Source organism: Nyctereutes procyonoides, unplaced genomic scaffold (genome assembly GCF_905146905.1).
Source record: "Nyctereutes procyonoides isolate TBG_1078 unplaced genomic scaffold, NYPRO_anot_genome, whole genome shotgun sequence".
NCBI lineage: Eukaryota > Metazoa > Chordata > Mammalia > Carnivora > Canidae > Nyctereutes > Nyctereutes procyonoides.
Window position 1 is genome coordinate 4,528,793 of NW_026575026.1, and position 27,423 is coordinate 4,556,215.

Consider the following 27,423-nt stretch of genomic DNA (forward strand, 5'->3'; position numbering starts at 1 on the left):
TTAAGATGGTACGTGATACCTTAAGTGTAAGACTGGGTATCTAGTCAACTATGGAAGGATTTGACAACTGATGAAAGAAACCTGTTGGCCATTTGTTGGCAGACAATAACTTAATTACTAAAATAAAGAAGCTTTCTTATGAATCCTGTTTGTATTTATTTTTATTTATTTATATTTTTAAAGATTTATTTTATTTATTTATGATAGACATAGAGAGAGAGAGGCAGAGACACAAGAGGAGGGAGAAGCAGGCTCCATGCCGGGAGCCCGACACGGGACTCAATCCCAGGTCTCCAGGATCATGCCCTGGGCCAAAGGCAGGCACTAAACCGCTGAGCCACGAGGGATCCCCTGTATTTATTTTTAAATTTGAGGATATTATGTCAAAACCGAAGTAACCTAAAGCTTAAGTTGTAGTTTTTATTTTTATTTATTTTATTTTTTTAAAGATTTTATTTATTTATTTATTTATTTATTCATGATAGACACACACACACACACACAGAGAGAGAGAGAGAGAAAGAGAGAGACAGAGACACAGGAGGAGGGAGAAGCAGGCTCCATGCAGGGAGCCCAACGCGGGACTCAATCCCGGGTCTCCAGGATCACGCCCTGGGCCAAAGGCAGGCGCTAAACACTGAGCCACCCAGGGATCCCCTTAAGTTGTAGTTTTTAAATGTTTATTATCTGGCTGTAGTTATTTTTGATTCAAAATTTGTTATGTTTTCTTAACGGTACCTAGTTAACTGAGTAGAATAAATGTAGTCCCTCAAAGTCATTATTATAGCAGTTAAAATCACAACAGTGTAGCAGTGGTTTGAGGGGCATGTCTTGTTTGGGATATGTGTTTAAGTCATGTTAGGGCTGACAGAGCATTTTATTTATTTTTAGTTTTTATTTTTTTGAAGATTTTATTTATTTATTCATGAGAGACACACAGAGAGGCAGAGACACAGGCAGAAGGAGAAGCAAGCTCCACGCAGGGAGCCCGACGCGGGACTCGATCCCGGATCCCCAGGATCACGCCCCGGGCCCAAGGAAGATGCCAAACCGCTGAGCCACCCGGGGATCCCCGACAGAGCCATTTTAAATAGAAAATAGAACCTTTAAAGAAACTGGTCAAAGATTATTAGGTTAGCATCAGAACAGTGAATGCATTAGAACTGATTAAGTGTGCAGTCTTTTCCTTTTGGTTTCCTTTCTAGTTGAATAAGTGTGTATCTATACTTCATATATCTCCCCCCCCCCCACCCCCGGCCTTTTGGGCCATACATTTCACTCTTCTATCACATACTTAACTGAATTCTTGATGGTATAGGCTTTATACCAGGTGCTGGATTCATGAGAATTGACTGCTTTGAAGTTCAGGTTGTAGGAATTGGGGCAGAAATACCTGGAGACTCTCAGAGCCTTGATTTAAACATTTAAAAGTTAAAAATCAAACTGATACATTGCTAAATAAAATAGGTCTTTCCCTCGTGCCTTGAGAAATAAGCACAGCTATCAGGAAGGCCATGTGTGGGCTGAGACTGACCAGGCTCCAGTTCCCCACTGGAATGTGCTGGTGTGTGTGTGGGAAGAGCCAGCCTGGGGCAGCCCAGCCCCCTTCCCCAGAAATGGCTCTGTCCTAAACCAGGAGGGGCTTTGCGTACAGACACCCCAACATTCTTCCCACACCCCTGCAAACTGCAACCCCCCTGCGCACTGCTCAGGCTGGGGAGGTCAGCATCTGCAGGCCGACTGCTCCATTGAGAGACCCATAGAGGGCCCCTGGCCGGCTCTAGACCCTGGCTTGGTGCTGTTGGAACACAGAGTTTTGGACCCTGGGACTCAGAAGGGCAGGGCAGGGCAGGCTCTGGGTGGGCAGGGTCTTTGCTTTGTGCATTTCTTGTATGGAAGTAATTGGTCAGAGGAAGACTGGGAAGATCGCTCAAGTGTGCAGGGCTTAGGATGGGACCCCCTTGCCCAGGTCCTTAACTGGGGCTCTGTGTGCCCTTGAACCAAGTAAAACTAGGTGCTCCTTGAGAGGATCAGACCGCCACAAAGTCTTTAGACGTTGAAACTAGACCAAGAGTCAAATTTTTTAAAAAATGGTGTTTTGTCAGTGAACAGTTACGAGGTGCTCAGTTGTTCACACACATTAAAAAAAAGCAGGAGAGTTTTCAACTTCACCGTGCTTTGTATTTTAGAACTTAACATTTTTTTTGCAATGAAAGCGATAGCAGATTTGGAGTTACGCCCGCCCTCTAGAACTTCTGATTAACAAATTCTTGGTTTGAGGTATTTCCCCCACTTATTTAAAAACGGTGAAACACAGATTTAAAATGCTGTCTTACGGGTTAGAGTGTTGTGAGGGGGGAAACAAGAGTAAGTGGGAAGGTATTCTGTGCACTGTGCTAGCCCTGGTTCAATTTCCAAGTGTATTCAAGGGAAAGAAAAAGGCTGTGAATTGACCGCGTAAGTAAATCAGTTTGCAACTCAATGTCCTAAGATGATTAAATCCAGAGGTAGGGATATAATTTTATGTCGCAAAAATTCATCCCATACAATTCTTCATAAAATACTATCTTTCCGATTGGTCTCATGTTAATATACAATTGTAGCTTTACAGTAATTGAGGAAAAGAAAGAGCCAATTCGGTGTAAAAGGGAATACTTGATTACTCTATTGTATAAGAGCAATAAAAGCTAATTTACTGTTATATTACTCAATATTGAAAACTGCAAGAGGCTATCTTTTAGTTCATTCTTCATTAATTGTGCTATATTGTAGTGATATTAGTATCTATTATAGATGAGTTTTATGGAAGGCTTTTAGGTTGACATCTCTGAGCACGTATTTTGGCTCACGTAAATATCTTGGACATATTTTCTGCATGATTGTTGAAGGCAAAGTGGATTCATCAGTCACTGCGACTTCTTTATGAAAACTCCTGTGATAAACTATTCTTTGAAAGAGTCTTAGCCAATAACAAATTACAACTGATGAAAACAAGTAGTTGTACTTGAAAAAAAGAAGAAAAAAGAACCTTTTTCCTTAGTCATCTTCATAAGAGGATTTCTTCAAAATTTGCTTTCTATGCTAGACTACTAGAGTTTATTATTAAATTAATTTTGGAGTCATTCCATGGTTCATAGTTCTTTTCTCTTACTGAGTTAACAGCCAAATAATGAGGGGCTTAGTGTTGACCTTTGTTAAAATTTAGGTAAATGTTACATGTGATGTCTTGAGGACAAGTAATTGTCATGGAGCCATTTCAAGAATGTACGTGGCCTTGCTTCACATATATGACAATAGCGTGGTACAGAAGTGGGTGTTACTTACATCTATTTGATTTTTAGCTTAGTCTTGCAATTTGGAGGTAGATATATATTCAATTAGATATTATGATGGTACTTGGTAAAATAAATTCTCCCCACATTGCAATCTTTATTTTTCAGATAGAAACAATGCCAATTTTTTTCTAGGGCTCTATTAGTTTGCTAGGGCTGCCGTACCCAAGTGCTACAGACAAGATGGCTTAAGCAGCAGAAAGTTATTTCCCTACGTTTCTGGATACTGGAAGTCCAAAATCAAGGTGTTAGCCATGGTGGTTTCTCCTGAAGGCCTCTCCTCTTGGCGTGCACAGAGCCATTTTCCCCCTCTGTCTTCACGTGGTTTCCCTCTGTGTGTGTCTGTGTCCTAATTGCTGCTCCTTGTAAGGGCATGCTGGGTTAGGGCCCATCCTCATGACCTTGGTAGACCTTGATCACCTCTTGAAAGACCCTGTCTCCAGATAGAGTCACATTCTGAAGTACCAAGGTTTAGGATTTCAACAGGGGAATTTTGAGGGGACACGGTTCGGCCCGTAACAGGGGCATAGAATGAATTCTTTGCAAACCAAAATTTTGGGTTACCAACGCGTTTGAGATGTAGAACAGTTTATTTAAATGTTTTTAATAAATGTGTACTTTTCAAAATTTACATGTTAGAAATATCTTTTATTTCCTCTTTTACCTGCTTTGATTGTAGAGATGGGGAAGGGGGGTAATTAAAGACTGATGAAGATGATAATGATAATAATAGCAACTAATATTTATCAAGTGCTATGTTCTATCCTGGGCTCAGATCTGAGTGCCTGAGCTAAATATATATATATAGATCTGAGCGCTTTATATATATATATATATATATAATATATATATATATATATATATTATATATATATATATATATTTTTTTTTTTTGTCTTGGATGTTGTCATGTTCAGCAGTGGGTTAAAACATTCCCATTTAGGGATAGGTTAGATTTCTTTGCTTGTCCCTGGGAATCCTGATGTGGATCTTAGCTTCGTGCTCTGGGGCAGGAGACCAGGTTTGTACCTTTGCCAGGCAAGATGGGATTCTTTCCAAACTATTTTGTGAGGTATCTTTGAATTTTCTGTAGGTACAGGCTTTTTATTTAAACATGGAAAAGTTGAATTATCCACATAGCATTCTGAAAAGTACCTTAAAAATGCCCCAGATCAAGAAAGTCCTGTAAATAATATTTTACACTGCATTCGTATTTGGCTTCTAGCTTCGTACCAGTCACTTTGTACATGCTCACTCAATAACTGTAGAATGAATGGATTTTAGTTAAAGTAAAAGGGAGAAATACAGCCAGAGCGGCAGTGCCCTTTTTCAGAAGCTCATATTTATGTTGTTAGAATAGTTGTATTGTCTTCTCTGTCTTAGACAATTTTAATTTTTTTTTCCAGCCAGTACGGTGTACTTGCAATATTAATTTAGTTATAGACAAAAGAACTAATCAGTTGATCCTTTAATGTTTCAGCCTTCCTGCAGGTTTGGGGTTTGGAAAAAATAGAGCAGTAGTTTAGCCTGGATATATAGAATCTCATATTTCTATAGGATTTCCTAGATAAGGGGTTGTTCTCTGGAGGGTCTACTTGGCCGGTAGATAGATAACTGGGTATGTTCCTACCTCGGCCACTTTTCATGTTGCTTTAATGTTCTGACGGATAGGGCTATGCTTGGACCTGTGGGTCTTGTTGAAAATGTCCCTTTATACTCATACTGCAAATATCTTTAAATAAAGATATTCAAAAAGAAGTAGGAAAAGTCAGAGAACTAAGTCCTCAATATCTACAATTTTCTTTTGAAAAAAGACTTGACACACATGTATACACTTGTGTTGTTTGATTAGCGTCAGTTTGTGCTTCCAAAAAATGGAATAATTTACAGCCGTTGGAAACTAATGCCTGTTCTTGGCTGAATTCTACTTCTCTGTATTCATAATAGTGCTGTTAATTACCTTATTGCTTTGCTGTTGGCTTTTAGATATAGTTTATACTTGTGATTTTCTCTTTCTTAATTTAACTTACTAAAATGGGTAGGGAATTTCAGATGTGGTATGAAAGGATACAGTTTTGATTCCACATTATGCAAATAGTACTGCCAACTTGTTAACACTGCTCAGATTTTTAGAATCAAAGCAAATTCCTTAAATAACAGATAAATGATAAACAACTGAAAGAGATACTGTCATTATTAAGCATAAATAAATATATTTTGTCCTCAGGTCATTTTTCTCTTTTTTTTTTCTTATTTCTCTCTGAATTTGTGCAGTTTTCAGAGTATTTTTTTTTTTTTTTTGTCGTTTCAGAATTGGGGACTTTCTCAATTTCATGTCCATTGAAATGGAGTATCACTACTTGAAACATTTCTGAAATTTTAAAATATGTCTTCATATGAATGTAAACCTCTAAGGGTATCCAAAGGTGACGCAATAGAATGTGACTAAGTTGAAATCAGATGTATGAATCAGACCTTTGTTGTGTATTTATGTCTTGATTTAGGTTGGTTGAAGACTTTTGATGACTACTTTAGAGAGATGACTCAGTATATTTTTAATAACATGGTCATCAAGCTGAAAGAAGACTCACGGAGAAAATTTATCTGGTCTGAGATTTCTTACCTTTCAAAGTGGTGGGATTCTATAGATAAGCCGAAGAAGGATGCTGTTAAAAGGTTTGTTGTAAAACTGTTTTGTTTTGTTTTGTTTTTTTCAATTTGGTAATATTAATAATTATACATTGAAACAAGTGTTGAATTTCTAGAGGGTAAAAATTCTTAGTCTTGTATCTGAAACTGAAAACATTTCTTCACATCCTTTTTTTCCTTGATTCTGGTTCATCTCTGAAAAAGTGACTTGAACCTTTTCTATTGAAATCCTTATGATTCAACTTTGTCCCAGAAATTGAATTACTAGGTCAAAGGGGCTTAATATTTTAAACCTTTTTTTGAAGCATATAATCAAAGTGACCCCTGGAAAGATTGTTTCAGAGTGTTCTTCTATCTTCCATATAGGATTGTACCAATGTCTCTGCCTAGTTGGCCACCCACGTAATTTTTTTTCCAAAACTTTGACCAATTTGGTGGTTGAAATATTTTAATTAGAATTTTTGATTACTGTTAATGTTGCATATTTTCTCATATATACAAGCAAAGTTTTTTGTGAATTGTTCGATGGTGTACTTTTTCTTACCAGCCTGTAAGTTCATATATACATATGTCGACCCTTATTTTCTCTCAAGTTATTTTCTTAATTCTTAGTGTTTGGTATATAGACTTCAACATTCTTTTAGGTAATCAGATACATTAATCTGTTTTCTTGATGCTTTACTGTCATATTTTCAAAGGTCTTTCCCAATCTAGAGATCAGATGAATAGTCCTTTTTTTTCCCCCAGTTTATTTATTTTTTTTATCATTCAGTTTTTAAAATCCTGAAACTTATCTTTATAATGTGGTATGATGGGAGGTTCTGTTCCCTGTGTCTCCCTCCCCTCCGCTCCTGGCAGCATAAGGATTATCTTAGCATGAATTGCTTTCTTTTATTTATTTAATATCACATATATAGCACTCACTGTTTTAGTGCCTGTTCTGAGCACTTCACAAATGATAACTGATAATCCTCGCAACAGTCCTGTGAAGTAGGTACAATGACTGTCCTCATTTTATAGATAAAGACACTGGTCGTCCAGGGTCACCCAGCTGGGATGCGCCTGGCTGGTGTGCCATCCGCCGCAGCCTCTCCAGCCCACATGCTGTGCTCTGTGGCTTCCCTAAGATGTAAATTGTCCCCCCCCCCTTTTTTCCCCCTACTGACTTGAAGTGCCATCTTTATTGTATTTAAATATGCATTGATTTCTGGGTTTTCTGACCTCTTTCATGGACATTTCTGCTTGCCTATAATCGCTGTGGCTTTAAGATACGTTTCATTAGCTGACAGTTTAAATCTCCCCTTGTCTTTCTTTACTGAAAAAAATATTTTAATGAGTGACCACTTAATTTTCCCAAAGAGTTTTAGAATTAATCTGTTAAATTCTTCCTACCGCATCAAAAAAAGAAAGAAAAAGAAAAAGAAAAGGATTTTGATGGAAGTTGTCACAAACATTTAAAGATAATTTAGAATTGGCTTTCCATCATTATCCATCAGACCTTTGTTTTTCTTGACAGGGCACAGCATTCAAAAACTTTGCCAAAAAAAAAAAAACTTTGCTAGTGACACACACATGAGATGGGAACCTAATAAAGATGCAGGTAGAGTTTTACATATGTTAGATGGTTAAGAAATACATAGATGCTACAATAAAAGACCTGAAGTTTGCATGTAGAAGTGGGTGTCAGGAGTGGTAGAAAGTGGGTTATCCAAATCTGATAGGAAGTTGTTGAGCTCACGTGGAGGATGGTGAACATAGGCAGTGAACTGAGGCGGGTAGTAAACCTTGGAGGGCGTGTGTGTGTGTGTCCCTGAGTGGCTGGGTTTGGAGAGGCACAGCTTTCTGCCTTCTTCACTTATTCTTTCTGAAGGGCAAAATTTCACTTAAGCAGTACAAAATTTGCTCCCTAATATAATCAATCCCTTTGGAACAAATTCCTGTTTTTGAAACAAGCATTTATAGCAGAAGTTGACTATACCTTTTTTTTTTTTAATTTTTTTTTAATTTATGATAGTCACAGAGAGAGAGAGAGAGAGAGGCAGAGACACAGGCAGAGGGAGAAGCAGGCTCCATGCAGGGAGCCCGATGCGGGACTCGATCCTGGGACCCCAGGATCAGGCCCTGGGCTGAAGGTGGCGCCTACTGCTGAGCCTCCCGGGCTGCTCACCTGTTTTATTTTAAAAAGAGTCAATTTAGAGCAGTAGTTAACAGGGCTGGCCGCTGGAACCAGGCTACCCGATTTCCTCTACTGGCAACTCCTGTCTACCTTGTGAACAAATTTACCTAGCCTCTCTGTGCCTCGTTTTCTTCATTTGTCAGGAGGGAACCTGTTTGACTGCGTTTTTATGAGGGTTGAATAAATGCAAATAAATGCTTAGCTCAGTGCCTGGCATACTTTTAAATCCTTAATAAATATTAAACGCTCTTGCTATTTTAACTTTCATTTGTCACTTTGAGTATTTCTCTTGGACACTGTAGATTTTAGTTTCAAAGGATCCTGGGAGTCTTCGACTTTTAATAGAAAAATGTAACTATAAAATTTATGCTTTCTTTCTTAAAGTGTTTTAATGTATTGCTTCAGTGAGCATAACCTTCCCCCTCCCCCACCACCTCCCCTCTCAGATGTTTTTAGGAATTTCCAAATTTTATCCATAAAATTCTAAATTTTGACCAGGTATCTAGGTATGTGTATAACTTACTGTTAAATTTTCCACCTGTCAACTCAAACGGATCTTTAGCTTAATGTTTTCAGCTCTTATGACTTGGTGTTTTTATTTCCTTTGTTTGAGGATTAAATTTTCTGTTTTGTTTTTTTTTTTTTAATTTTCTGGTTATTGAGTTTCTCTTTTGCACATGCACTTTTGGTTTCTTTGTTAAATTCACTATGTTTGGTAGATTTTTTCTTAAGGGTTCTTCCCTTCTATCCTACCCTGCACTCAGATTTAGTTCTCTGGGAAATGAAACGTGTTCTTTTCTGGCTTTGAATGCTTGGTTTTGACTTTTTGTTTGGGGTTTTTTTAACCCCTCAATTCCTCATTCTTTATGATGTACCCCTCAAGTCCAGGTACTTCTTTTTATTCATCCATGAACAATAGCATATGTACACCTGGGATTTGTCCCAAAACAGAGTGTAACTAGTCTTAATTCCTTCCTGTTCTGACTGGATGCTTGGTTTCCTCGTTGTGGGCCTTAATCCTGACTGGCCAGCCTCCATGCCACCTGATTTCCTCTTGGGAAGTGGCCTCCCACACGTCGTAGCTCTGTCCTCCTGCCTCAGGTCAGATAGGCCAGCTGTGAGCTGAGCTCCGCTAATCAATACATCCTTTCCAGTGTCCTGAGTCTTTAGAGAGTGAAGTGCGGGTGGACAGGGAGGGCAGGCGGCGGGTCCCCCCGCAGAGCCCGGTGCGTTCATGGTTCTCTTCCTTTTCTGTGACTCGGGCCCTGTGATCCCTGTGGCGTGACCTCTCCTCGGGACGTAGGCCTGGGTGCTGCGCGGGGAGTCTCCCAGGGCACTGCCCCTCCAGAGTCAGCGGGGGCTGTTCGCCAACAGTGAGGCTGCCGCTGGAGAGCTGGGTTCGCAGGGCAGGGATGACGCGAGCACCAGAGCACTGGGGCCCCAGGCCGGAGGACGGTCCCAGGGAGGAGAGGGAACGGCCCAGGGGAGGGAGGAGCTGGGGCTCTGGGAAGACGGGGAGGCTAGTGAAGCGTTTGCTGTCTGCTGAGCGAGGCTCTCTGGTGACCTGGCCGCCAGGTGAGAGCTCTGGCCTGCCTGAAGGTCTGCACCACCGAGTAGAGGGGAGGCCAGCCACCTGCAGAGGAGCCTGGCCTTGCCACTGTGATTCCTCCCCGCTACATGGGAGGGAGCTGCCCCTGCAGCAGCAAGGCCCTGGGCCCAGAAGCTTCTCTGCAGGATGGGGCTCTCCCTCGAGTGGAACACAGAGACCATGATCAGAGTCCATCCAGGATTCGACTTTGCCTCCGTCCCGGCGCTCCCAGTTAGAGCCTGTTGCCTGGATCGCAGAGTCCTCTTCCTTGTGACTTGGGGCTCCCCGTTGTCCCTCTTGCAGGGCAGTGGCGGGTCCCTACGGGAGTCCTTTGAGTTTCATCTGCGCAGGATCTGTGGGAGATGCCGTCGGTTTTACGGCACAAGGACAATCCCCTTCTTGCTCTAGCTTGGTGCATGTTTCTCTCTCTCCTATTCTGTTGGTCACTTTACGTGGATCGAGCTGTGTGAAATCGATTGCCAATTTTTGACCGTTTTTGATGTACAGAAATGCCAATTTCATCGGATTCCACTTAATATCAAGGATAGAGAATGGTAAGATGTTGGGAGTGGGAATGCAAATTAGAATCTAACGCTCAATTCATGGCCTTAAATTTCTTTTGACAGACACTGTTTTGGCATTGGGACATATTCTGGAATCTAGGCCTCATCTTGATGATATCATTTTGTTTGAAGAGAATATGGTTTCTCTTTGTGCTTTTTTCAAAAAAAAATTTTTTTTTAATTTGAGAGAGAGAGACAGAACATGAGTGGTCGGAGGGGTCAAGGGAGAGGGACAAGCAGATCCCGCTGAGCAAGGACCCCAACCTAGGACTTGATCCCAGGACCCCCAGATCATGACTTGAGCCAAAGTTAGAGGCTTAACCACCTGAGCCACCCATATGCCCCAGAGAAAATAGTGTTTTATAGCAACATTAGGGCAAATGAGTTCTGTTTCTGGTCAAGCTTTGTCAGAATTTTCTCCCTTCTTGGCATAATCATTCCTTTTTTTTTTTTTTTTTTCCCCCACTTACTACATGTATCTGTGGAACTAGGGTAATAACATTTTTTTTTCCTCTACTTACTTAAACATGACATTCTTAGTATTCCTTGCCTAAATGTATGTTTTGGGGAAAGGTTAATAGATATATAGATGTGCTCTCATTATTTAAAAATTCTGAGCTTGTACTATATGGTGTTACTGATAGAATTTTTTTTTTTTTTTTGACTACTGGCATAATGCTTATGTGATGGCTTTTTTTTTCCCCTTTTTGAAGATGAATCTATGGATTATATGTCTGTACCTAAATTTGCAAGCTAGCTATTGCAGAACAGAACCTGTTAATTCCAGCAGAGTTCCATGTTAGCTTTTATTGTCCCTGAAGAATACCAATTGATTGTGGGAACTTAACAGAAACATAACTCAAATGATCCCCATAATCTATTCTAGCAGTGACTTGTTTGATTCCTACCCCCTGTGGCAGCAGTATTCAGCTCTATCAGCTTTTAAAAAATGAGAATCTAGTTAACTAAAGGGAGATCCATGCAAACAGCATCTAGCTTTTTTATCCTCTTTTGTGACCGAAAGTAATTTAATCAGTTATAGTCGTGGTGCCTACTTGTAACACACATCCAGTGGATTTAAAAGAAAACTGCTTCCCATTAAATCGTCAGCACATTTTCCATCTATGCTTGTTTTATTTTTGAAAATGACTGGGATGTTAACATTCTTTTTACTTGTTCGGCTTCATGTTTGAACAGTTTTCAGCTAAATGCAGTTAAATACTGCATGATGTTTATAATACATCAAAACGTGGATCCTTATTCAGAATCAGGCAGCTGAACCATTAGCCGTAGCATTTCCTTTGATTAATACCCGGCGTATTACACATTGATTCTTCCTCTCGGGGCTCTGAGACACTGAGGCAGTTTCTGTAGATCTGAAGAGACTGGTGCTCCATGAAGAAGTCCGGTGAGGTGTTGGGACCTACAACTTGTGTGTTCCCCAGAGTGTTGACTGGCTTCTCCGTGGGGACCTGGGGGTGTGAAATGAGGCTTCCCGTGTGTGCCAGGAGGAACGGGGTCCTCCGTGGATGGTTCTAGAAGTTACAGTTAATGGATATACTTTATCTTCATCACATTGCTGAGTTTCATTGCTTTGCTAAGAATGCAAATTTTTTTTTTTTTTTTTAAGGATTTACTTATTTATTTGAGAGAGGGAGCACGGGCAGAGGAAGAGGTCGAAGCCAACTCCCTGCAAAGCAGGGAGCCCGACCCCGGGGCTGGGTCATGGCCCAAGCTCCGGAGCAGACATAGGACCGGCTGGGTCACCCAGGCGCCCCCACAATGCAGAATCTTTAATATTTCTGTCATTCTCTTACATCTTCTTTCCTAGGTTTATATTTCAGTGAACCTTCTACCCTTTTAACTTAGCTCCCTGTTTGCTTATTGAAATCGGAGAAACATTGGAGGTGACCTTCTTAAAGACTACGAATCCAAAACCTATTGATGCACACTTCAGGTTTCACTCTAAAAATATGGCTTTAAAGTTCTCACGCAGGTTAATTCATTATACGTTTCATACAGGTCAGATGTTAGGGTATTGGACCGGAGGCTGCTGCAAAATTGCACAGAGCAGGGAGGAGCTCCAGTGTGTCTGTGATGTTCAGGGAAAACTGCCGATTGGGATGGACTTTAGAGCCTAAAGATACAGAGCTTTGCATCAAAGGAATCAAAGCAATTCCCCGGTGTCGAAAGTAATTTGAGTTCTAATAGTTGAAGCAGGAGCGTGTGTGTATTTGGGGGCGTATGTGTCCTGCGCCCACGTGCTGCACGCCCAGTTCACTTGCAGGGATGCAGCTTCGCGTTCCTTCCACGCTGCCCGACCCACGGGACTGTCTCCCCTGGATGTTCCCCAGCTCCCTTCAGGGCTTCCAGCAGCATCCACGGCCCCACACGCCCCCCGCACGCCGGGAGTTCTCTCCCTTGCGCCTCCTGGGACCCAGCGCTCCGACTCCTGCTCCTCTCCCTGCCTTGCTGAGCCTCTGGCTGAGCCGGATTCTCCTCCACACTCCTCCCTGCTCCCCTCCTGCTCCCCTCCTGCTCTCCCCCCTGCTCCTCCCCTGCTCCATTCCTCCTCCTCCTCCCCTGCTCCCCTCCTGCTCCTCCCCTGCTCCCCTCCTCCTCCTCCCCTGCTTCTCTCCTGTTCCTCCCCTTCTCCCTTCCTGCTCCCTTCCTCCTCCTCCCCTGCTCCCTTCCTCCTCCTCTGCTCCCTACCCGCTCCTCCCCTGCTCCACTCCTGCTCCTCCCCTGCCCCCCCACCCCCGCTCCTCCCCTGTTCCCTTCCTGCTCCTTCCCTGTTCCCTTTCTGCTTCCCCCCTGCTCCCCTCCTCCTCCTCCCCTGCTCCCTTCCTCCCGACCATTTCCCTGCTGGGGTCACGGGCCTTGCTTCTCCTCCTCCCCTTTGGCCTCCCCGTCACGGCTGCCTCCCATCAGGGCCCAAAGACACCGGCTCCTGTGTCACTGGGCTTGCCACGCTGTCGCCCTGAGCCCTGCCTGCTTGTCCCCGTCCCCGATGCCCCCCCCCCCCCCCCCCCCCCCCGCCGAGCCACGTGTGTGGCCTCCAACACATGCTGTTTCATGTTCAGGAATTTGCCAGTGAGTTGAGCTTAGAGGTTTTTTTTTTTTTTTTTTTTTTCTTTTTGTGCGCTGGGTAATCTCAGCCTTATTTTTCAAGACTCTGCTGAACTGTTACCTTATTTCCAAAGTCTTCCGTCATTTATCATTCATTCTACAGGGGTTCACTGTGCTCGCAGCCTGGGATACAGGAGGTGAGTACGCCACCCCTGACCCTAGTCTTCAAGGCCGAGCAGGGAAGATGTGGGGGTAACCATAGTATCACAATAAAGAGTTCCCTATTAACAGAAGCAAGAAAGGGGGCTTGGAAGGCATCCTGACGCAGGTGGATTCAGGCTGAAACCTGAAGGGGGATTGGAATTAGCCAGTTATGGGGCGCGGATTCCAGGTTATGAGAGGAGAGTTGTGATCATGGGCCAGGGGTTAGCAAGAGCTTGGCACGTTCAGATCAGGAGGAGGTTGGTGAGGCTGCAGCGGCGGGGAGCAGGGTGTGCTTGGGCCCCCTAAGGGGCGCCATCAAGGAGATGCGGATCATACCCACTGCAGGATGCCCTCCCAGGCCTTGTAGAATGGCGAAAATAAAAAATACTGACACCACCAGGAGTTGGTAGGAATGTGCAGGCGCGGGAAGTCTCCTATTTCTGGTGGGGAGGTAAAGTGGGACAGTTGCTTTCTGAAAAGTCACCGGAGTTTTCCAAAGGGAAGTGTACGAAATGAGACCTAGAACCCTCCTGCTAGGCATGACCCTGGGAGAAATGAGAACGTGCTCCCAGAAAGACTTGTCTAGACATTTTCAGAGCAGAATCTTTCATAGTATCTGCAAACTGGAAACAGTTGAAATGTCCATCAACGATATAATAGATGAAAAAAAAAGCGTGGCGTATTCGTGCGGTGGAATACTACTCAGCAGTGAAAAAGAATGAACACTGGAAACGTGGTTATGTGGCTGAATCTAATGAACCTGTTAAGCGAAAAACGCCTAACACAGCAAAGCAAATATAGTTTGATTTTATTTTATGAAGCTTAACAGTAGCTAAACTTCTGTATTATGGTAGAAATCATGAAGTGATGATGGTCTTTCTTTTTTTGGAGCAGTTGAGGTAGGAAATGACTGGAAAGGGGCATGAAACAACTCTCGGAGTTAATGGAAATAGTCCGAATCTTGGCTTTGGTGGTGATTGCAGGGATATAAACACTTGTCAAAACTGATCAAACCAGGGATCCCCAGGTGGCTCAGTGGTTTAGCGCCACCTTCAGCCCAGGGCCTGATCCTGGAGTCCGAGGATCGAGTCTCACGTCAGGCTCCCTGCATGGAGCCTGCTTCTCCCTCTGCCTGTGTCTCTGCCTCTCTCTCTCTCTCTCTCTCTCTCTCTTTCTCTTTGTGTCTCGTGAATGAGTAAATAAAATCTTTAAAAAAAAAAAGTCCTTTAAAAAGTACAGTACAGCCATAAACACGATAGGTCCTTATTAACCTGGAAAGGCGTTTGTGGTATAGTATTAACTAAAATACATTGGTTAGAAACGGTGCCTACCGTAACCCCTTGTGCATTTATAGCAAGATATTGAGTAGATTTTTAAATTTTATTCTTTAAGCTCACATATTTTCTGCTTCATTATGCATGAGCATCTTATTAATTTTGTTTTGGAAAATGAGAAAATGAAGTGACATTTACTTAAACAGTGAAATATTTAAATATTCGCTTTTTTGATTTTTTAAAAAAGTTTTTGTTTAAATTCCAGTTAGTTAACATACACTGTAATATTAGTTTCAGGTGCACAATATAGAGGTTCCACACTTACATGCAACACTTGGTGCTTATGGCAACAAGTGCCCTCCTTAATCCCTTTACCTATTTCTCCTATCTCCCCATCCACCTCCCCTCTGGTAACCATCGGTTTGTTCTCTAGAGTTACAATCAGTTTCTTGTTCCTTTTTTTTTTTTCCTCCTGTGATCATGTTCTATTTCTTAAATTCTGCATGAGTGAAATCATCTGGTATTTATCTTTCTCTGACTGACTTATTTTGCATAGCATAATACACTCTAGCTCCATCCACATCCTTGCAAATGGCAAGATTTCATTCTTTTTGATGGCTGAGTAATAATTCCCTTGTCTGTATATACCCCATCTTTATCCATCCATCAGTCGGTGGACATTTAGAGTCTTTCCATAATTTTGTTATTATTGATAATGCTGCTGTAAACAATAGGGTACAGGTATCCCCTTGAATCAGTATTTTTATATCCTCTGGCTAAATACCTAGTAGTGCAATTGCTGGGCTGTAGGGTAGTCCTCTATTTTTAACTTGCTGAGGAAACTCCGTACTGTTTTCCAGAGTGGCTGCACCAGCTTGCATAAAAAAATAGCCTCTTATTAAAACTTTATGGAAATGAGGGCGCCTGGGTGGCTCAGGAGGTCCTGGGATAGAGCCCTGCATGGGGGGGGGGGGTCCCTGCTCAGTGGGGAGTCTGCTTCTCCCTCTGCCGCTCCCCTTGGCTCATGATCTCTGTGAAATAAATAAAATCTTAAACAAACTTGACAGAAATGATTACTTGAGCCATCTAGTATGGGAAATATTCTTAAATAACATTTCAGGATTATTTTATGCTATAGCTATGTCAGTTTACAGTGCTTAGGAGAAATCAGACTACAGTATTTATAGCTCAGAAAAAAAAATTTCATTTAATTAATGTTTTAATGTAAGTCCAAGTATATAAAGGGTACACAATGAAGGGTAAGAGGTGAACCACTCCTGTCTCCTTGTCATCTAGTTCTTCCCACAGGGCGCAGCTGCTGTAAGAAAATTCTTACAGGAGAACATACATCCATGTACGTATGTGAAAACATGTATATGTGTGTGTTGTGCAACCGATAGCATGACGTACATTGTGCTGATTTTTTTAGTGACTATTTTTTTTATTGTAAAATATTCATGACCTAAAAGTTACCATTTTAATGATTTTATATGTAGTGTTTGGTAGCACTGAAGTACATTCACATTGCTGTGCAATAACTATCACCTGTCTCTAGAACTTTTTCAGGATCTCAAACTGCGATTGTACCTGTTGCACGATAACTTGCCGTTTACCTTCTCCCCTGCCCCTGGCATCCGCCTTTGTGTGTAGGTACCTCATAGAGGTCGAATCATTCAGTGTTTGGCTTTGATTTCACTTAGCATAGAGTCTTGAGGCTTCATCCACGTGGAAGCATGTGTCAGACTTCCCTTCCTTTTTAAGGCTGAATGATGATATCTCATTGCATAAATAGATGATAGTTTATCCATTCATTCATCGTTGAGCATTTGAGTAGTTTCTACCTTTTGGTTATTGAGAATGACACTGCTGTGAACATAGGGGTACAGATGTCTGTTCAAGTCCCTGCTTTTTAATTCTTCTGTGTATATATCCAGAAGTGGAATTGCTGGATCACATAGTAATTCTGTGTTTAAATTTCTGCAGGGCTTCCATGTTGTTTCCCACAGCAGCTGTACCACTTTACCTCACCACCCACGATGTATAAGGTTTCCAATAGCTCCTCGTCCTCATCAAATCTTATTTATTGTTTTTTTTTTTTAATACAATTTCCATCCTAATGGATATTGTACCATTTTAATCTTAATAGGTCTTGGAAAACCTTTCAGGAAAAAAGAGCCCTTCTTTTTAAAGATGGCATAAAAACCTATTTTATCACTGGGCCTTAGTTTATTTGACACTTCCCAGTGGGTGACTGTGTAGTTTTATTTCTGGACTTTTGTGAATGCACAGAATGTATCTTTATATTCAGTGTATATTATGCTTTTGTTTATTTTTATACTTTATTTTCTGACTTCATTTGAATGAACATGTTTAAAACTACATATGCATTTTAAAATTTGATGGTTACTGCCAGCAGTATGTAACAATACCTATTTCCGTACAGCTTTGACATCACAATATGTTACACCACTTTTTGATCTTTCCAGCATCATGAGTAAAAGTGATATCTCGTTGAAGTTTTAATTTGCATTTCTCTGTGAGGCTAAATTTCTTTTCATTTTTGGGAGTCAGTCATTTCTGAAATATATGCTGCATATTCTTTTTTTCACTTGTCTTTTGAGTGATTGGTCCCCTTTCCTAGTAGGAACCCTGAGTGTTAAATGGTGAGCAAACTAGACGTGACTCCTACCCTCACAGAGCTTTCAGTCTATCGAGGGAGAAAGACCATAAGCGCACAGTGTGTAATTAAATTTCGTGCTACATGCTATGAAAGAAAAGTGTTGGATTTTATGAAAGCTAACACTTAAGATGATCTTTGGGTGAGACGTAGCTACAAAAGGCTCCAGATGGATCCGTAAGAGCCAGTGAGGCAGGTGTTGGGAGGGAAAATATTCCAGGCAGAGGGAGTGTGGACACAGGACTAAAAGGAGTGGCTGGAGTCAAGTGAGGAAGGGATGATGAGAGAGAATGCATTTGCCATCTGCCCCTCGTCGTCTACATCTTTTTTTTTTTTTTTTTAACATTTTATTTATTTATTTTAGAGAGGGAGGGAGGGAAAGAGAGTGAGCCGAGGGGGGGCAGGCAGAGAGGGAGGGAGAGAAGGTCTAGTCGACTCGGGCGCTGAGAGTGGGGCCTAGTGTGGGGCTCCATCTTAGGACCCTGATACCCTAAAACCCTGACCTGAGCTAGAACCAAGAGGCAGGGCTCCGCCGGCTGAGCCACCCAGGTGCCCCCTTCTGTACTAATCCTTAGAGACTGACATCAGCAATATTCAGAAGAATGCAATGAATTTCCCCAGTTAGTACTATATGAGGAGTCTTGAAACAGATTTTATTTTTGTTCTCCTGTATTAGGCACTTCCCACGAAGGGTATAAGGAGTCGGGCACATGCTAAGCAAACGTTTCTAGGCTATCGATTGATTCACCGGGAACCTCCCATCTTTTTGAATTTTCCACTTAACTAAATTTTTACTTAAGAATGAATCCCTGTACCTCCTTTTGTATTATTTCATATGTCCCCCGATGTATGATTACAAAGTCATCTCGTTTTCTCATGTGAAATTAATTTGTGATTCTTTGCAGCCTGCTAAATGATGCTGTTTTTTTTTTTTTTTTTTTTTTTTTTTTACTACTAAGTTATCCGTGACAATTTTCCCAGTAGGGAAAAAAAGCTCTTTGAATCTGTCTTTCTTCGTGATGAGCCTCCATGGGGGAAAAGGTGACACTCAGAGAAAATGATTTGCAGCTTCGTGTGCTTGGAAAGTACATCCTTAAGTGTAAATTCTACATGTGAGGCAAAGGGAGCTGTGACAGATAATGCACAGCCTAATTTCGATCAGTGATTTTGTTAAGCTTTTTATACCAAGTTCCTCAGCAGTGAGATAGTAGAAGCAGCAATGTGTAATGCTGCTGCTGCCAGGAGGGACGAGTCAACCGTTTTTAAAAAGTGAAACAGGAGTGTTGTTAATTTTGAAAGTTGAAGTGCCTGGTTTCCTGTTTCCTGTATGTATATTTTCTTCTCTTTCTCCCCATCCCCCCTTCCGTGTCTTTTCACTTTTGCTTCCAGATCTCGTGTTTCTTAGGAAATAGGAGGACAGCGGAGGCATAGAAAATTTGCAGGAAGCCAGTCTCTTGGCAGACAACAAGCAGTACATCCTATGGAGTGGGCATGTCTTTTTAAATTTTGTATTTCTCTAGTCCAGAGAAATAGCTTGGTTGTTGTTGCTTGCTGAATACTAAGTGCATGGAAATGGGAAGTACCTGTATTTGTTCTAAGTAACTTTAGCTGTAGGTATTTCTGGCTGCTTGATTAAAAAAAAGAAAAAATATATATGTATATATATATATATAATATACATATATATTAAAGTCTCAAATGTGCAGTTGCAGTCTGTTTTGATTTTATTTTCCTTGTATCGCTAACAGTGGCGATTTTAAATATGGTTCTCTTTTTGAAGACTATCACCGCTCTTCTGTTATTGCTTATAAATATTTTTCTAAGTCTTTGCTGAGGTGCTGTTTCTGGAGACTGCCAGTCCTACTTTTTCGTACTTGTTACTAAATGATGACGGTCCTTGCTGTGGTTCTCAATCATCAGGTTAATGTTTTCCTCCTGTTTCTTTGGACCTTTGTGTTTTTCTGTCCTTCGTGAGATACTTCTTAAGTACTTGCTGTATTTATTGTAGGATACAGGCATCTACGAGGGAATTTTGTGCACGTCTCTTTCCTGCAGTTTCTGTGTGTGAGGGTTTGGTTTGGTTTTGTGGTGAGTGTTTTTCCCTAACACAGTAAATATTTTATGTCAAACAAAACCTTTCCGCCTCTAAAGATCTTCCAGTTTATCATCTGGTTCTTACCATTCCTATGCATAGATTGGGAAAGACAGTTCAGTGGACGAGGAACAGTCACCAAGCTGACCATCTGTCCATAATCATTGTTACATACTTCGTATTTTGCATCATGTATTCCCCTCCCACCCCCCACCCCCCCGCGATTTGGTTTTTCTTTTAACCAAAAGGGAAACTCGATTAGGGAAACTATCCTAAGAAAAACCAAAATGTGTGTCCTTTCTGGCCTGCTTACTATGACATCATTCATGCCTGTTGTGACCTGTTCTTGCAGTTTTTCTTAAAAGGCTGTATGAGCATTTTATTTCAGAGTATCAGTCTTTTGAGTTGTAGGACATAATAACTTGGCTTTTTTTTTTTTAAGAGTTTTATTTCTTGGGATCCCTGGGTGGCGCAGCGGTTTGGCGCCTGCCTTTGGCCCAGGGCGCGATCCTGGAGACCCGGGATCGAATCCCACGTCGGGCTCCCGGTGCATGGAGCCTGCTTCTCCCTCTGCCTGTGTCTCTGCGCCTCTCTCTCTCTCTCTGTGACTATCATAAGTAAATAAAAATTAAAAAAAAAAACTTAAAAAAAAAAGAGTTTTATTTCTTTATTCATGAGAGACACAGAGAGGCAGAAACACAGGCAGAGTGAGGAGCAGGCTCCCTGCAGGGAGCCCGATGTGGGACTCGATCCCGGGTCTCCAGGGTCATGCTCTGAGCCCAAGGCAGACCCTCAGCCATGAGCCACGCAGGCATCCTGATAACTTGACTTTCTTACGAGTTTGTTTTAAATCCTTCTGCTTTGGGACGCCTGGGTGGCTCAGTGGTTGAGCATCTGCCTTCAGCTCAGGGTGTCACCCCGGGGTCCTGGGATCGAGTTCCGCATCCGCTCCCTGCAAGAAGCCTGCTTCTCCCTCTGCCTGCGTCTCTGCCTCTCTCTCTCTGTGTCTCATGAATAAAGAAATAAAATCTTAAAATAAATAAATAAGAACATATGTAAGTAAATAGATAAATAAATCTCTCTGCTTCAAGCTTCTATGAAGAAAACCATATCCCATTCTTTCCCATTAACGCAATTCGCTATTTTAATAGTATAAATATTTTAAAAGTTTATTTCTCAGCTTTATGTCCTGACCCACTGATGCGTCTGTTTCTGAGCAGGTCACAATGACGTGGTACCTTTTTAACTATAAAAATACCTTGTTCCAAGTGGGAGCGCAGGTTGTAGCACCTCATTACTGCTTCCTAGAATGTTTGAGGCTATTTTCACAGACTTGTTCTTTTTATCTTTAGCGTGCCCGGTTGCCTCTGCTCCCTTTTCTGTCTCCCTTCTGTGTGATTCTTGCGCCTCCCCTGGCAGCTCTGTCCTCCCCTCCTCGCCTCTGCCCCTTGCTCCAGCTCCAGCTCCAGCTCCAGCTCCAGCTCTCCGCAGCTTGGTTCATGGATCTGCCTCTTCTCCTGAACTTCTCTTTTCCTGCCCGCTCGGCTGGGAGCCTCCATGGGCGAGGTGCAGAGGTGCAGCAGCTCGGCCGTGCCCAGGTCCCCCTGCGGGTGCGCCCAGGGCCCCGGGGCCGGGAGTGGCCGCCCGCCTCCGTCCTCGGGTGGCACCGCTCGTGCCTCGGCTGCCCGGGTTGACGCCCCGGCCCCCCCGATGCCCCCTGGCCCCCCGGCCCCCAGGCAGTACCGAGTCGGGCTGCTCATTGGTGGGAGTCTCCGACGGCCAGGGTGCCCCTTACGTGCCTGGCGCCAGGCCTGGAACGGTGAGCACACCGCGCGGCCTGGTCCCTGTTCTCTCGGTACTGGGCCCAGGGGGACACTCAGGGGACTGGGGGGCTCTGATGCTGGCAAGTGCTGCTGAGCTGGGCTGGGCGCCCGGGGACTGTCCCCAGGTAGCTTGGACCGGAGGGGACCTGGGAGGACAGGCCCCCGTCAGTTCGGGGAAAATAGGGAGAAGAGAGTAAGAAAGAAGGTTCTGGAGAACGCAATGCACAGGAGGACTTTTATGCCTTCCCAAAATTAAGTGACAGGACCGTCGTTAAGGTAACCGTTGCACTCAGGTACGACCTCAGCCCTCAGCCCGGGACCCAGGAGCGCAGGGAAGGGCGGGGCAGGTGCGGGGCCCCGGGCGACCGGTTGCTGTGGCCCGCAGGTGCGATTTGTTGCTCGCTTAGCGGTTTCTTGGGGCCCGTTCATGCCTGTGGGACAGGGACCGTGTACTAAAACAAAACTCATAGATGAAAAATTCCATCGTTGGAGTCATTTTTTTTAAACAAAGAGATTTATTTACGTATTCATTTGACCGAGAGAAAGAGAGAGTGCACACACGCAGAGGGGGCAGGAGAGGGTTTGTCAGCGGTTTGTCTCCCTGCTGAGCAGGCAGCCCGATGCAGGACTCGATCCCAGGACCCCGGGACCACAACCGTAGCTGAAGGCAGCCGTTCCACCACTGAGCCCCCCAGGCACCCTTGAGTGATTTTTTTTTTCATTTTAATTTTTAGATTTCTTAATCTGTGATTTCCACTTTCTATTCAGAAGCAGCAAAGACTTTGTTTCGATCAATTTATTTCTGAGATTTTCCAAAAGATCTGTTGACTGGAATGCGGCGATAAGGAGCCACATTTCTATATTTGATGGCCAGAGAGAGATTAGATCCCGATTTTCTCCTGACGTCTCAGGCTTCCAAGTACTGGCTGTAAGACATGAGAGCTGGGCCCAGGCCAAGGCCTCCGGAGGGTAGCTAAATCTGGCAAACACCAGGAAGACTAGAAAGAAAAATGACTAGAAGCAGTTTGACAGTAAGAACAGGACAAAATAGCCTTGGATTCAGTTGTGTTCTTAAAGAAATGACTTTTTTATTTTTATTTTATTTTTTTTAGAAATTTCCGACTTCTATATTGTAAGTTCTTGATTTGGGCCAATGAGAATCTAACGTTGGACTGGACCTTTGGGGTTTTTTAGACACTACAATGAGCCAGCATAGTCTCCGTGTGAAATTACGTTAGTGGGTGATTCCCATGGCAAGACAGATTAAATTAACATTTAAAGATTTTATACAAGGAAGGCATTCATCCATTCATTCTTGAAAATTGTGTCCGCTTTCCAGTCTGTCACGGATTATACGATTACGTGTATGTTTGAGTAAATCAGATGTGTCAATGCTGTGGACTCTGTTATAGGATTCTCTTGTAAGGAAATGTTTATCTCTTATGCCTCTGGGCCGCGTCTACTAAATTTGGCTTGGCACTTGGAGTTTAGGGGTGGTGTCATGTGCCGCGCGTCCTTATTAAAGCTGCTTTTCTTTCTGAAATTCTACACCACTTTTCAGACCATCTTACTGCCAGGTCCATGGTATTTAAGGTGTTTGCTTAAATTCTTGACTTCTGTACTTCCCCAGGTACTTCTTCAAATATTTATCAGTCTATGAGTTTGTTTTTCCCTGGAGGAAGGGATCTTCTTGTAACAATTCATTTGTCGTAGGGCTGGGGATATGCTTACCGTGTATGGTATTATGGCAAAGGAGTACCCCATGGACAGATGATGGCGATGTTAGAGCTCTTCACTCAATAACGCAAAATAAACTATAGAGACACATTTTAACTGAATCTGGAGCCAAAGCGCTTATGATCTATATTCCCAGAGGCATGTGTTATTTACTCGCTTTTACCTTTATTATTATTACTTTTGTGTGGTTTGCATGATTAACTTTCCATAGTCAGAAGGACCAAAATACATATTGATTTTTCAGTGCAGGTGTATGGGAGCAAATATCAGGCTTAAAATGACAGTCTTCCAATAAGCATGCATTCAGCGTATACTGCAAGTAAAGCACTTTGCTAGGTGCTCTGGAAGGTTCAGAAATATTTCAGATGTGTCTCCTGACATCAGGATCTTGGAAGTTGTCTGGGAGATTATAACCTTATGAAAAGGAACTTCCAGAGTGACCTGCAGTGGCTTTGCCTGGAAAGGAGGGGTCACCACAGACACTTCACTAAGGATGTCTTATCACCAGGGCCCCAAAGTTGAAATTTATTCCCTGGTTTTTAAAAAAAAAAAAAACTTTTTTTTTTTTTTGTAACTAGTATGAATTCTATGTGCTTACAAGCTGTCCCTAGTGTCTGTGCTATTTTACATCTTTTATTTGAACTTTTCTTGCATATGTTATCATAAACTCCTATATTATTTTCTCTCTAGTTTGCTACAAAATGGTCAGTTCGAAATTGTGACAGGTGGCTGGGTCATGCCAGATGAAGCTGCTGCACATTATTTTGCCATAATTGACCAACTAATTGAAGGACATCAGTGGCTGGAAAAAAATCTAGGTATGTATTGATGTCTTTCTCCTTCATTTGGACTACTTTGGGCAGTTAATTTTGGGCAATGTGTGAGATGAGGCTCTATTATTTTTTTAAATAACCAATTTTCCCCGTATTTTCTTTTTATCCTACATTAACTTATGATGTCTCTTCAGTCATAAGCTAGGTTACATAAACATAATATGGTCACTTTTAGGGTCATCTACTCTGTGATCTATTATTTTGCGTACTATTCTTACTAATTTTAGAATAATTTTTTTCTAACACTGGGATTTTAATTTTTTGTTAGTTAAAACTATTGGCTAGAAGAGGCAAAAACCTGATTTACTTGCCTAAGAAAAAGAAAGAAGAATGAAAGGAAGATACTAGTTTTGTCATGGAGGATTCCAGAGGTGCGGTAGCTTCAGGTAGGATTGGGTCCAGAGGTGTGTGAAGTAGCTTCAGGTAGGGTTTGGATCCAGGTGTGTGAAGTAGCTTCAGGTAGGGTTGGATCCAGGTGTGTGAAGTAGCTTCAGGTAGGGTTGGATCCAGAGGTGTGTGAAGTAGCTTCAGGTAGGGTTGGATCCAGAGGTTTGTGAAGTAGCTTCAGGTTAGGTTGGATCCAGAGGTGTGTGAAGTAGCTTCAGGTTGGGTTGGATCCAGAGGTGTGTGAAGTAGCTTCAGGTTGGGTTGGATCCAGAGGTGTGTGAAGTAGCTTCAGGTAGGGTTGGATCCAGGGGTCTCAAATTGTGTTGTGTGGACACTGTCTCTTTTGGCTTTACTTGCTTGCTTATTTATTTAGTTTTAATTAACTTAAGAGACAGAAGGTGGGGGAGAAGCAGGGGAGAGAGGGAGGCAGAAAATCTTAAGCAGACTCCACACCCAGCACAGAGCCCAACTTGGGGCTCGATCTCACAACCCTGAAGTCATAACCTCAGCCGAAATCAAGAATCGGACACTCCGTCGACTGAGCCACCCAGGTGCTACTTGGTTCTGCTCCTTTTTTGCATAGTTTTAGTCTGCTCCAGGTTCTCTTCACATGGGGAGTAAGATGGTCATAGGCAGCTAGGATTCTCATCTTCTCCGTCTAATCAGGAAAAGTTTTCCTTAATACGTTGCCTAATTGGCTTACGGGGCCTTAATTGTGTAACTGAGCCGGTTTCTGTGGCCAGAGGTCTAGGGTTTGCTGTCACCACGGCCTAGTCAGCTTATTGGACCTGGTCAAGGAGAGAGGAGTCTGTGGAAGGCACGGTCAGCTTCACTGGCGCCACGTGTGTAGGTCCTCCAGGGAAGGAAGGCTCTTGTTGCCGCAAGATGTGGGTACGAGAAGGCTGCCCCGGTGAAATCAGATGTTCGCTGTGACTCATGAGAACATGACACTCATTTAAATCTTTGTGGTGTCTAATATTTGCCTCCTGCAACATGGCGTGCAGTTCTTTCCAGCTATTTCACATCTCAGTACGGTTTTGTAGCGTTTGAGAAATCCAAGTCCCCAGATGCCAGCCAAGGGCAAACCTTCCAAGCAAGACCTTTCTAAAGATAGTGCTTTCAGACCTGCCACGTTATCTCTTTTCTGTACGGGCGTGATATCTGCAACTTACTCTAATAATAACAGCAATTACAGCAGCAGCCTGGCGAAAGAAAAACAAAGCAAATAGGATAATAATTGATAAAGCTAGTTGAGGAGCTTATGGGAGTTCTTCGTATTACTTTTACACCTTTTAAGTTTGCATTATTCCAGAAGATAAAGAAAGAATGAATGGGGGTGGCAGGGGTTTTTTTCTCACTAACACAGAAAAAAAAAAAAAATTAAATAGCAAAAAAATCAGAAATGCTGAGAAATAACTTCAATAAAAAACATGCATACTTAACCATACAGAAACCATGGAATTGGTTCACTGTGTTTAAACTCTGTAAAAATGTATGCTGGTCACTACAGATGCTACTGTGATCCTGAATTAAGTTCTTTTCCTTCTGGAAGCCTGGGATCTTAATGTCCACAAGGCTCCATGACCAGCCCCCCTCCCCCCTCAAAAAAGTACCCTGAACACTGACTCTCAGGAGCTTCCTCGGTGGACCGCATTTCGCTGTTGTCACGGTTATTTCGGCGGCCACAGCCTGGAGGCTTGAACCCATCCTGCATGACTCCGCAGGGAACGCACCCCTAGAAGCCTGCACTGGCTTTTCTGTGGAATCCGTACCCTCCGTGCCTTTTCCCTTTGTGGATTTTGCAGCACAGCCTTTCACTGTAATAAATCCTCGCTGTGAGTAGGACTTTATGCCGAGTCCTGTACGTTTTCTTACCAGACCACTAAATGGGGGTGGCAGGCTTGGGGACCTCCTACGCGGTGCCACATAAGTACTTCACTGTCTTCTAAACCAAGAATTCTTCCTTTATAAACCTCAGTTTTGGGGGATTTTTCTCTTTATGTTCAGCTTTTACTGACCTATACGTTAATATGCAGCATAACGTGTAAATCTTAGCATAGAGTTCAGACTTTGGCACATATATATACCCAATTAAGTCACATTTTCTGTACCCCAGAAAGTTCCCTCATCCTCTTTACTCTCCTGCAGCCAACTGCTCTCTGATTTCCATTGCTGTAGATTATTTTTGCACATCCCAGAACTTTGTATATATGGACTGACTCTTGTATGCAGCAGCTTTTGCTCAGCATAAATTTTCTTCTTATAACCGTATCGTCTCCCATGTCATAGAATTTACCCACTTAGAGTGAACAGTCTCATACTTTTTAGTATATTCACAGGGTTGTGCAGCCGTTACCACTGTCTATTTTTAGAACATTTTCAACATCCCAAAAGAAATCTTTTATCTATGAAGAGTCACGCTCCTTTCTGGCTCCACCTTCCGTGCCCCCAGGCCCACACCACCATTGAGCTGCCTTCTTTTCTTTTCTCTCTTCTCTTCTCTTCTCTCTCTTCTCTTTTCTCTTCTCTTCTCTTCTCTTCTCTTCTCTTCTCTTCTCTTCTCTTCTCTTCTCTTCTCTTCTCTTCTCTTCTCTTCCTTCTCTTCTCTTTTTTCTTCTTTTCTTAAGATGTATTTATTCATTTTAGAGACAGGCTGTAGGGGCACCAGGGCAGAGAGGGAGAGAGAGAGAGTCCAAGCAGACTCCGCATTGAGCATGGAGCCCAACATGAGGCTCGATCTCAGGATGCTCAGATCATGACCCGAGCCAAGATCAAGAGTCAGATGCTTAACCGTCTGAGCCACCCAGGCGCCCTCAAATATGCTTTTCTGTGTGTGTATGGATTTAACTATTCTGGGCATTTCACATACCCAGGATCATACAGTATGGCCTTTGTAACTGGCCTCTTTTTACTTGGCATGACGTTCATGTTGAACATGGACGAACATGTATCCGTGCTTTATCCCTTTTTATAGCTGAATAATATTGTTTGGAACGACCCCATTTATTTCTCCTTTCTT

General features: G+C 42.7%; 1 protein-coding gene across 1 annotated transcript in view; it reads left to right on the forward strand.

Moving 5' to 3' along the window:
• The window catches only part of MAN2A1 (mannosidase alpha class 2A member 1), a 163,067-nt gene that overhangs the window by 37,504 nt on the left and 98,140 nt on the right, over positions 1-27,423 (forward strand). The window contains exons 4-5 of the mRNA XM_055315266.1: positions 5,837-6,008; positions 23,875-24,002. Of these exons, the coding sequence (XP_055171241.1) occupies positions 5,837-6,008; positions 23,875-24,002 (300 nt within the window). The remainder of the gene's footprint in view (positions 1-5,836; positions 6,009-23,874; positions 24,003-27,423) is intronic.